General features: G+C 37.8%; 1 protein-coding gene across 2 annotated transcripts in view; it reads right to left on the reverse strand.

Annotated features, from left to right (window-relative positions):
- Window positions 1-12435, reverse strand: part of TMEFF2 (transmembrane protein with EGF like and two follistatin like domains 2) — a 232658-nt gene that overhangs the window by 91187 nt on the left and 129036 nt on the right. For both annotated transcript variants that reach the window (XM_086719176.1, XM_086719175.1), the window contains exon 5: window positions 7763-7859. In XM_086719176.1, coding sequence (XP_086575302.1) covers window positions 7763-7859 — 97 coding nt within the window. The remainder of the gene's footprint in view (window positions 1-7762; window positions 7860-12435) is intronic.

The raw sequence follows: 12435 nt of genomic DNA on the forward strand, positions 1-12435 counted from the left end.
GCCTCAGTTTCCTTTCTTGAAAATGGAAAATATTAACGCATCTAACTTCATGAGAGTATGAGAAGGATTAAATAGCTCCATAATATTTTGGAAATATTAATACTGGATTAATAATTTTGGAAATATTAATAATGGAAAAATGTTAATGCATCTAACTTCATGAGATTATGAGGATTAAATAGCTCCATAAGCGTAAACGTTATGATGGCGGCTGCCATATGGGAAACAAACTTTTGGAAGTTCTGTCATATTTTGATAACTGTGCGAATCATACTTTCATGTCTGAGACTGGGGCGTTAACAGTGGGACGCGAGAAGATGGAATAGGTGCTCTCTAATTCTAGCGGGGAGCAATCTTTGACTCGGTGTATACTAGAAACTGAGACTCAGACAAGTCTAGAGGAAATTGAGAATGAGAGCTTGATGAACGAACACCAAAAGTAAGGCAAACCCCATTAGCAGGGTAGAGTCCAAAAACAAGATTCAAACAGCAAGTAAAAAGAGACACAAGTAACAAAAACAGTTAAATTAGTGGTAGAAATACACGTACTTAGGAATTTTGTTCCTTTGTTCTGCTTTCATGCAGTATTTCATTATTTTTATATAAAACGTAAGTTACATGATTTATATTGCACAAGCTAAATAAAAATGATTAAAAGCATATAAAACATATGTGAAAGTTTAGAATACTTTATTCCTATTTTTTCTGGTAGTCCACACCAGATTTATGTTTGTATCTGTTACACCATAATTAAGTTTCATCAATCATTATGTGATAGCATAGTTGTAGCATAGTTACTGAGAAAAATTCAAAAGAACTTAGGTGAAAAATTTCAAAAGAACTTAGGGGAAAATCTAATTCCTTTTGAAGGAGCCCAGTATCACAGAAGACCTGAGGTAAGCCATTGTTTTAAAGACCATGGCTTATTTGCAAATTTCAATTTTATTTATTAAAAAAAAATTTTTTTTAACGTTTATTCATTTTTGAGAGAGAGAGAGACAGAGCATGAATGGGGGAAGGTCAGACAGAGAGGGAGACACAGAATCTGAAACAAGCTCCAGGCTCTGAGCTGTCAGCACAGAGCCCGACACGGGGCTCGAACTCACGGACCGGGAGATCATGACCTGAGCCGAAGTCGGACGCCCAACCGACTGAGCCACCCAGGCGCCCCTCAATTTTATTTTTTAAGTTTCACTTTTCACAAAGTATAATGTTCCATTTTTGGTGGGTGGGTTAGTTGTTCATTTGTTGTTTGTTTTCTGAGATTGCCTGTTGTTCATTTGAAGTGGCATTGTTATTCGTTTATCTCTCAAAGTGACAAAATGTTAGATTCAGTTTGCAGATTTATTACTGGCAGCTACTACAGAAGGAAGTTTGGGTCACAGATCAGGTGTTTGTTGGCACAGATCATTGTATAGACCATGTAACAAATACTAGTCCTTTTTAACTCCAATTGCATTCTAAATTTTATTTCTTTGTGTGGAATTAAAAAAACACAAGTTATTTTTTTCTTGATTAAGATAACTGGAGGAATGCATAATAAGAAAGAAATAAAATCAAACGAACTTTTACATTTGTCTATGGATTTGCTAAAAATGTCTGCATTTCCCCTTGGAATTGTGGGAATGGAAATAGGTGTGTTACCCCAAATCAAGAGCTGCATATTTTAGTCTCTGGAAAAATTTTCTGGGCAAATGGAGGCATTGAAGGAAAGAGATTTGTCTTTACTCTTCAGTCTCCACCCATCTACACAAACAGAAAATACGATGGCAGTTTTCAGAGGTGACCGCACTGCCTTCATGGTGGAGGAGAAGAGACGATTTGAGGGAGGCAATATCCCAAGTCCACGAATCTTGAGATTGGAAAGGTTTTCTCATAAAGTCATATTTATATCCAACAAAAACCTTGGATTTTTCAAGAGCAGACCTATTTTTATTTTTTTTATGTGTGTTTTTATTCTCTCCATGAGTAAATTCATTAGAAGTCAGTCCTAGTTATGGTAAGCACATTTACAGCTCTGAGGCAAGAGAGCAAAGGAAATCAATAAAAGGGAAACACCCTGAGAGGAGCCTGAATGAACTCTTGAATCACTAAGATTTTGTGACTAATCAGCATCCTCTTCTTGAAATATCCTGTATACAATCCTAACTGATCTTTTTACTTCGTAGAAAACAACTGGAAACTTTCCAAATGTAACACAATCTTTTTGTTCATTTGTTGACCGGTAGTAGTTTTAAAAGAAATCATTTTCTGTATTCTCCTCAGAGGGGTCTTAATTTTCCCTTTCAAACTCGTAATCCAAAAGCACTAAAGTCAGCAGGACCTAATGCCTAATTTGCTACTATGTATGGTGAAATCTAGTGCCAACGATCATCCACGGCCATTGTCCTGCTTCAAATATTCATGATTCTCCACAGTCCAAAATGCATTAAAGGTGGGAATGATGCCAACAACACACAGTCATCCTAGTGACAAGGAGCCTTCTCAGATCAAAGAAGCAAGATGTTAAGGACTTCAAACTAAACTGTCTTTGTAAGAGACACTCACAAAAGCAACGTCAAAGCCCACACCCTCAGTTATGGAACGCCAATGACATAAGAAAAACAGAGATGCTCATTCAGTTTCTCTGAGCTCATTTTACTGCAACTACTTTGCTTTTTCCCTTTCTTCCCATTGCAGTCAAACTCAAGGATGCTATACAGTAAAACTGGAACACATTATCAATGCTTTCAAAGACAAAATGAATGACTACTGAGGAATTAATAGAATTTTAGTCAATAAGATTTTGCCAGTGGAGCCTGAGTAGCATGTAGAGTGGGATACAAAAGCAAAGTTAAAATGGAAATAGGAGCTAGAAAGCATACACACGAAGCAAATACACATAATTTAAGTTGCCCCTTTATATCATTTGTCACGAGCCACATCTGCTTTTACACCTGTGCTCCCTTCCTTGATCTATGCTGACATCCTGAAAATGTTAGGCAGGCAGCCAATTTCTTACCCAGTCATTCCTATGATCAGACTCAGCTATCAACTTGCTTTTTTCTTATATTAAATCAAGTATCAACCCCGGGGCTCTGAACTACTTCTGACTGACAGGACCAACAGAAAGTTCTAGGCTAATTACTTCTTAGGAATAGTTCCCAGTGCAAAGAGAGTTACCATTGACCTACTTTGGACTTACAGAAATAATTTATCAGGTAAGATAATTAAGGGAATATAAACCTGTTTCTAAAACGAACCAAGTATCAGAAGTATTTGTTGAAATTATAAGTTGGTATTCCCAGTGCTATCAGATTGGCTTTATTACTCTGCAATGAGTCAATTTTCTTATGTTTGACTTATTTATAAGCTATTCTTTTTCTTTATAAATTATATTTGGCAGGAGGCATTTGAGAGTCTCTTTGATGTATAAACATATTAGTTTTGACTTTTTTCAGTCTGGATATTAAGAGAAACAATCTTTTAAGCCCTTCTTTCCTTTCCCTCTTAACCCCTTCCCTATAAGCAAATTTACACATCCCTTTGCACAGGTGTTCCATTTGTTTGAAGTCCATCCTAAATAAAGGGATGCCCCGATATGAGAGTGGATATATCTGTGGTGTGGACCACTTCCCATGTGGACTTTTAATTCTCTCTTTTGGAAGCTTAATTGTTTCCTACACTATAGGAAAATTACTGTAACTGAAGAATCTTCTGTAGCAATGGTGGTTCTCTGCTATTGAGAAAATCTTCGGGTCTCTAGAGTCTTGATGTTGTCCATAAGAAGAAGGAAAAGGCAAGAGAAAAACCTTGAAATGAAATCATAGAATGTACGTGAGGGGTTTATATGAGCTTATAAACCATCTGTTTTTCTCAAAGGCATTAAAATGTAATGTCTTTAGTATCACGGTTTATCAATGCCATTCTCTAATTATTATTAGTTCTCTTCCTCTATTTTCCTTACCCCTCTACTATTCATTCATTCATTCGTTCGTTTATTTATTTTCTCCATGTCCAGCGTGACTTGTTTTTGTTTTTTTAATTTTTTAACGTTTATTTATTTTTGGAAGACAGAGAGACAGAGTGTAAGCAGGGGAGGGGCAGAGAGAGAGAGAGAAAGAGACACAGAATCTGAAGCAGGCTCCAGGCTCTGAGCTGTTAGCACAGAGCCCGATGCGGGGCTTGAACCCACAAAGTGGGGGATCATGAGCTGGGCTGAAGTTGGACACTTAACAGACTGAGCCACCCAGGCGCCCCCAGCGTGACTTGTTTAACTCCAAAACTCATCTGTGAAAAGATCAAGTGATTGTGATTGATTGTAACTGACCAACCGGCTTTTTAATTCTAACAAAGATATGTCCTCATTTGGCAAGTACCTAAGCATTTTTGGATAACTAGACTTAGTTTCTGTGATGAAATATAAAATATTAATTTCTTAGGCCAGGGTTAAAGAAAGACCAGGAATTAATTTCTCATCTTTGTTCCCATATCACAAATACAGTAATAATTATTCACATCTTGTTAATTACTTCATAACGCAGGATTGAGGAAATTTGCATGTATAAAACAGTGGGTTTAGTTAGTATCAAAGGCAAAAATAAAATTGAACACTGAGTTGTACTCCTTGTTGCCACACAGCATATGCAATACGTTATGTTTGCGAGAGGACCTGGCCGTGGTTTCATCTAAAATCAACAGCACATCAAAACTCCCCTGCTTCAGTTGACCAGTACGAGTCAGATCACTCCCCAACTGCCTTCTGTTGTACTTTATAGCCTCTTTCCTTCCATGCCTATTTAACTTCATTTATCGCTTTATTCTTGCGTCCTTCAGCTGTTCCCAATCTGCCCTTCATGGTCATAACTAAATACAAAATGTTAACATACAAAGGTATTTATGTAAATGAAAATCAATACGCTTATCACTTTCAGCACCATTCCTTCTTGCTTACATTGGACATTTTAAGTACATTTTATTTAAATGCTAACAACTTTTCATTCTTGCCTGGGAAGTATAATGATCTTCTTGGCTCCCTGCCCCCTGCATCCCTCTAATCTTCACAGCTATAGCCACTTAGCCCCATCTGGAGGTTCAGCTTTATTCCGCATTTTGGAACTAATCTTGTCTCTAGGCTGGGGGCGTACAAGATGTCCTAGCCAAAAGCTAACTGATTCAGCATCCAGTCAGCCTTGCTGCTGATTTCATTCTGACCTTGTAATTTATTTCTGAGATCTAGACGCTCGTCTCAGCCCCTTGTAACCAAGGCTTGGCTTTCTACACCAGTTCCGGCAAGTGGGTATCCATCCAGTCTTGCCCGGATCTGTCTCTCTTTTCCTGATTGATAACCAATTCCTTGATCACTGAAGTTCTGCTTTGTCCTTCTTGTTCCCTTTGTATAACTGGGTTTCTTTTTCTTAGCTCCAGTTGCATGGCTGGGACCTATGACCTCCTGTTGAATTTTTCGGATGCCACCAGCCCTGTGTGTATCTGCTCATATTCCACCTGCCCTCATACCATAGATTGGAACTTTTGCTAGAATACCAGGAGTGACACTGCTTGCCTGGACATTTTCCCACTGCCTGCTGCAGGCATCTCCCTTGTCACCAGCTTGAATCCTGCAGGTCTTGAGTCACTACATCTAAGCTGCCTGCAATCTGGCTATTTTCTTATTGCAGACATGGCAGGAAAGAAATATTATTTTAATTGCATCTTTGGCTGAATTGTTAGGCTAACACCCTCTAGTTACTTTCACCTCACCTCTTTATTGTGGACTGCCACTTAAACGCTTCAAAACTCAGTTTCCTCTTTGTAAAGTGAAAGGATGGTGGAATTTACCCCTAGGGTTAAAGATAAGCAACAAGAAAAAGTATACAGATGGATCAAACCCATAGTGAGCAACCAGTAGCTTTTAGCGGCTATTCATATCGTTTCTTAAATCTTTGCATCTGCAAAGGAAACTATGTTACCTAAAGATGACCACTGAAGAGACGAGAAACCAGGGGAATGGAAATTCTAAGAAAAAATTAGGAACCCGTGTGAATTTTTTTTAAGTAAAATAATTGACAGCAAGATAATTAACAGCTTTAAAAATGATGTTGAACTACAGATGCAGTCACCAGGAAACATTAAAAATGTAATGTTTAAAGGATGTCTTTCCTATCAGTGTGTCTCAATATATATAATGGCTATGACTATATAGAGTCCAAAAGCATTGAGAGAGCAAAATGATTCTTTGAGTCAGTCATTTATTTTAAAGCAGTGTTTCATAGTCATTTGGGGGAGTTTTAGATAAGTAAAAATTTAAGCCCTACTTCTCTGAAATTCTGATTTATTTATTAGTTTTGGGGTGGAACAAAAGAATTAGTGTGTCTAAAAAGTTTCCAGAGTAACTGTGATGATCAGCCAGGTTTGGGAACGATAAATTCATTAGCCATTAAGATGCCCAAAATGCTCTTAAGAAATTACACATTTATTTCCCTCAAGGCGGTCAAACCAGTACATAAGCTCTCACCTGGCTGCTAGCTGCCCATTGGTGAGAAATGTTTGGCAGGTATGGAAAACTCTACTGCTGTCTGCATTTATTAGTGGGTGGCTAATTCACCTGGCTACAGAGTCTACCTGTAAGTACCTGATTAGTTTACCCTAAGAACTCCAGTTTGCTCTGTTGGAATCCACCACTTAATCCTCATTCAAAAAAACTGTAAATATTTTAAGTGCAAGCTGTTTCACTCTTGCCAAAATTATCTTGCCTTCAGTTTTTTTCTTCTTGTTCTTTGGATGAGTGGCTCCCTCCACCCACAAAAGTTTGATCCAAAGTATTGTTTGCCTCCAGCTCTACTGAGATAGAGTTGCCATATAACATTGTATAAATTTAAGATGCGCACGTGTTTGATATGCTTATATATTGCAATATGATTACCACCATACTGTTAGTAACGCCTCCATCACGTGACACAACCACCATTTCTTTTTTTTGCGATAAGAACATTTAAGATTTACTCTCTTTGCCACCTTGATCGAAATGATTGTTAACTCCTCTAGACAAACACAGTCTGCACAATGAAGACAACAAAGGGCACTTGGCTGTTTTCCTGAAAGGTATGTGTATAAGTGAGGGGGGAACCCTGCCTCTTTCCACTATCACACCACAAAGACCTCACGCTGAACTTTGGGTTGCTCCCTTTGGGGATGATTTAGGCAGGACTAATACCTGTGGATGCCCCAGAGGACTAACATTTTGGGACTCATTCAAAATAATGAATATTGTTCATTATTTGTTCAACATGTTTCCAGAAGGAGTCGAGTATTGTTTGGATGAAGGGAGAAGTTGATCCTAGAGAGAAGCCCAGAAATCATTCTTTGCTTTACTGCCTTCTTAATTTGGCTATGGGTGCGCATATGCAGAACCCTTCAATTCTCTGCAATTACTCAGATCCACCATCTTAGAAAGCAGATTAGCAACCATCCATTGTTTATTGACCATGGTTCCTAAGAAACGTCCTGATAAGTATGATTTTTCTATCCATCTTTTAACATTGACAGTATTTGGGGGTCTAAAAGGTATCTTAGCGTATCGTATCAAGTAACGAACGTTAACAGCTGCCTGGCTAGTCCAGCTCTTAATTCAGCCTCAGAAATTCCTTGCTGTTATTATAGCCCTTAATTTCCCCCTTAGGAACTGGATTGGAAAACGTGCTGAAAATGTCTTTTAGGAAATGGTCGAGGGAATAAAAAGAAATTATTGTCATGATTTGTTTAAAGAATAAAAAGAACGCGTTACCAGACATCCTCAGCATCTTCATCACATTCTGCACCAAACTGGCAGATATCACAGGTGGAAGTCTCCTTTTGACTGGTTTCTCCTGAGCCTTCATGAACTGGAGAGCAGAAAAAAGGAAACAAAAAGAATTCCCATAAGTATGCTTACTACCCACACTCGAAGACTATTTTAACAAGGCTACTTTTCCAAAAGACCAGTTTGCTTTTTGGGCCTTCAAAGAATGTCTTATTCACCTCTTTTCTTCCCTAAATTTAGGGGAAACTCTAGCAATAATATGCAGCCATTGCTATGTAATAAACACTTGAGGTTCTTACAAACAAAATGAAACAACAAATAAGAGGTTTAGTGGATTTGTCAAAAAGACTTGGTTAATAAGTAGACCATATGAGTTATTAATTAAAAGGGATTTAGATTGTTACTTGCCTAGAGGAAATATCTCGTGTTTACTTTACAAACAATACTTTGCATTTTCTCTTTCCTAAATTATAAATCTTTTTCATTCAAAGACTTTTATACATAATTAAAAACATTTAAAAGGGCAGTCTTGACTTATTAGATATGTCTTCTCTCTTCTTTTTTTTTGCAAAATGTTTAGTACTTATAAGGAAAATATGTTGATTATAAGTTTGTAGAAAAAAGCTTTGAGCTGGTTTATACAGTAATTTCTTGAATCTTATATAAATATTGCACAGAGCCCATCACAGTGATTTCCTCCAGGAGGATTATGAACATATATTTCATTTAAAAAATACATATTCTCATTGATGAAAATTATTCATATTGGTCTTTTTTTCTCCCATAAATTACAAGTATAAAATATGCAATATATAACTTAATTACAAAATTAACTTTTCAAAATCAGGACACAGTCATGTAAGTTGGACTCAAATATTTTGACTCCAAGGAATGAAAATCTGAGCAACACTTTTGAGATGATGGATTACTATTTATCCAGTTAAAAAAAATATACAGTTGAAAGTAAAAATAGTTTTGGTTATAGATGACAAATTGCAATAACCTAACTACTTTATTCTGTGGACAGATCATATACTTAAAAAAAAAAAAAACAGACGTAAATCAAGAGGATCTTTCTGTTTTAAACATTTTTGTTTTTATTTTATTTTTGAGAGAGATGGAGACAATGCAAGTTGGGCAGAGGCAGAGAGAGCAGAGAGAGAATCCCAAGCAGGCCCTGCACTGGCAGCACAGAGCCAGACATGGGACTCCAACCCACGAAAGTGTGAGATCATGACCTGAGCTGAAACCAAGAGTTGGGCGCTTAACTGACCGAACCACCCAGGTGCCCCATAAATCAAGAGGATCTTTAAAAGTGCACTTCTGGGGTGCCTGGGTGGCTCAGTCGGTTAAGCGGCTGACTTCAGCTCAGGTCACGATCTCGCGGTCCCTGAGTTCGAGCCCCGCCTCAGGCTCTGGACTGATGGCTCAGAGCCTGGAGCCTGCTTCTGATTCTGTGTCTCCCTCTCTCTCTGCCCCTCCCCCGTTCATGCTCTGTCTCTCTCTGTCTCAAAAATAAATAAAGGTTAAAAAAAATTAAAAAAAAATAAATAAAAGTGCACTTCTGCAAAACGTTAACTATTTTCAATAGAAAAAGAAACTAAGCAATTAAGTATGGAAATTTCTCCAATCTTTATGGACCCTAATAAGATCACATTGTCTTTAACAAAGACAGAATGTATTAAGAAGCACACGGAAACTAACAAATCCAATCCTACTTATTTTGTTTTAATATGATATTTTCCTCATTTATTCTCTAATAGCAAGAGAGTTTTTAACATTTACAAAAGCAGAGGACTTTATTCCTCGCTTTTCTTTAATTTACTGCTGTGCACGTAAGTGATTTGATTTACCAAAAAAAAAAAAAAAAAAAAAAAAGACAGGAAGATATCTGAAAGAGTTCACTGTTTTATAGTTTTTTTCAGGAAAGGTAGAAATATTTAGTTTTTCCAAAGCAACTTTTCTTCCCCCTCTGTTTTTGATGGTTTGCACTCACATTTCAAAAGAATTATGAATTAAAGAGACAAGTTCAATTACAAAAGTATGGAGGGTATAGTTTTAAATTTGGAAGACTTGAGAAAAGGTATTCCTCCCCAGAAAGAAGGAATTTTAGACTTTGATAGAATAGACAGCAGTTATTATCCACTCTATTACTTTAATACAGTGGACCATGGGGATAAGAAGGAAGCTGTGGTCTCTCCTCAGGAGAGAACGAACAGCTGCGGCCTCTTTATTACTTTCTTATTATTAATGCAACACAGAAGCTGCTAATGGGAGAGAGCCTTTTAGTGTTAGCAAGATTAGCAGCTTCCAGACTAAAACGTCCCACCACTCAGGAAACATACAAACGCAACGGGAAGGTCCTTAATGAGCAGTTACGGCCACTTAGGGGCAGCTCCGTTTTCTTTGGCAGTAGAGATCCGAGGTTACGGATCTACTGGAAGTAATCTAGGGGATGAGTTGTGCTAACTCAGCAGAACCACTACTAATATTTCTACTCGAAGTCATGTTTCATTTCTATAAACGGACGGTTATTGGTAGAATGAAGATGTCTGCAAATTCTCCCATACGGATGAAGCGGCCAATTCAGAAGTAGCAGTGGCAATGCCTCCATCAATAAATATTCAGGGAATAAAGTGATTGTATTTGAAGTCATCCACAATGAAAACTAAAGTAACATCGCTCCATATTACCTGAAGCATAGGCTTGCACCTTTGTAATAAATTGGTACGTGGTTTTCATTGAAGCAAGCAGACGAGTGGTTATTAAATAGGGTGGGGCTCAGAAGCTCTGGTAGATTTTGTTCATTTATTTTAGTTTTTGGCATAACTGCCTAGGATATCCTTGTAGACACTGGAGTTGTAGCCTTGATGCCTGGATACGTATATTCTAAAAACCGGACCATCCCTGCTTAAGAATCTCTGCCCTAGGCAAGAAGACTTTGTCCCGAGCATTCTCTCTTTGCGTTGTTGAGCACAGGACTTGTGACGCATTAAAGTCCACAGGGAGCATCCGGAGGTTTGATGAAAATGCAGGTTCTGATTCGGTAGGTGCGAGGTTATGCTTTGCTTACAAGCTCCCACAGGCCGATGCTCTGGGTCCACAGACCACATTCTGGGTTGCAAGGGGAGCACTGTGTTTTTCAACCCACAATCCATAATTTATTAGCGGGTAGTGAGAAGGTAGTGGGTCACTTACCAGAGTTTTTGTAAACATGAGAGAGAATATACCAGAATAGAAAACACTGAGTGCATCTCGTTTAGCAAGTGTAGGTTTTATTTTACAACACTGTTTTAGTTATCCGTATGTACATCTACACAGAGCTGCAATATAAATTTCATTTCTTACTAAAGGTCACAGTCATAAAAGCCTGAAAACCACTGATTTAGCACACGGTAGCTGCTCAGTAAATGTGTATCGAATTGGACTATTTCTTCTTCCCGTTCTTTCTACGTTGTCAGAAATGAGAAGGGTCAGTGCTTCATCATTTGCATTCGTCCACTGATTACATGGGAGTAAAAGTCATTTATTCTAAAGTATTAGTTCAACTATGCATTTGCATTTTAATCCTTTTATTTTGTGAGGTAAAATCATTATTTCCCTGTATTCTGTAGAAACTTAGATTTCAGCAACTGACTGAGGGAAATGTGAGGGGTGAAGGAGGCAGTGCTCCTACAAGCATATTTTATCAATTGTGCAGCCCTGTAGTTAGCCCTGTTTTCATCCCTGGAGATTCTGAATTGGGGGATTATAAGAGATAATCAAATCACTTCTCTCTCAACTCTCCTTGCCCCTGGTGGTTTCATCTGGAGGTTACCAAAGTTCGTTTATCACCACCTTGTTCTGGCCCAACACAGGTCTTCACATTGGATGCGCCTGCTGGGCCATATTCTCTTCTTGACTCACTGTAGTGTCTCCTGGGTCTCTTGCTAGCCTAACCTGTGTTATGCCATGTCTGAAAACATCACGAAATAATAATGTTCAAACAGTTATTCAATGTCACTTATTTTGTCAAAAATTGCACTAACATTTATATTCATTGAAATGCTCAGATCTTAAGTGTATCTTTCAATCAGTTTTGGGGAATGCCCATCAAGACAAGGAACAACTCTATCATCCCAGAAGGTTCCTTTGTGCCCCCTTCCCAGCCATCATCCTACCTCCACTCTGTCTCTAAATAAGGCAGATCAGTGATCTGATTTCTGTCACCGCAGAAATCTGTTTTAACTATTCTAGAAAATCACATCAAGGGAATCACACAGTACTTAATTATTGTGCTCACCTTTGTCACTCAGCATCATAGTTTTTGAGGTTAATTCAGGTAGCAATGTGTATCAGCAGTTTATTTCTCTTTATTGCTTGGTATTCAGTTAAATGAATATATCAAAATGTACCATTTTCTTGTTGCAAAACATGGTTGTTTTCAGTCACTAGCTGGAAACAATAACTGAGTATTTATTAATCAAGCTGGTAAAAGACTTTTTGCACATGTTAGTTTTTACATCTCTTGGACAACTGAGTGTCAAGTACAAATTATTCTTGTTTCTCTTTTTTATTCTCAAGTTGCAGGAATCTTGAATATATTTAGGTTTCAATTTTTGTCAGATGTGAACGCTGTCAGAAGTCGTGAGGTAGAGGCTGAGGTTCTTTGTTTTTCC

This window comes from Puma concolor, chromosome C1, assembly GCF_028749965.1.
Source record: "Puma concolor isolate L17-30 chromosome C1, mPumCon1.1.hap2, whole genome shotgun sequence".
NCBI lineage: Eukaryota > Metazoa > Chordata > Mammalia > Carnivora > Felidae > Puma > Puma concolor.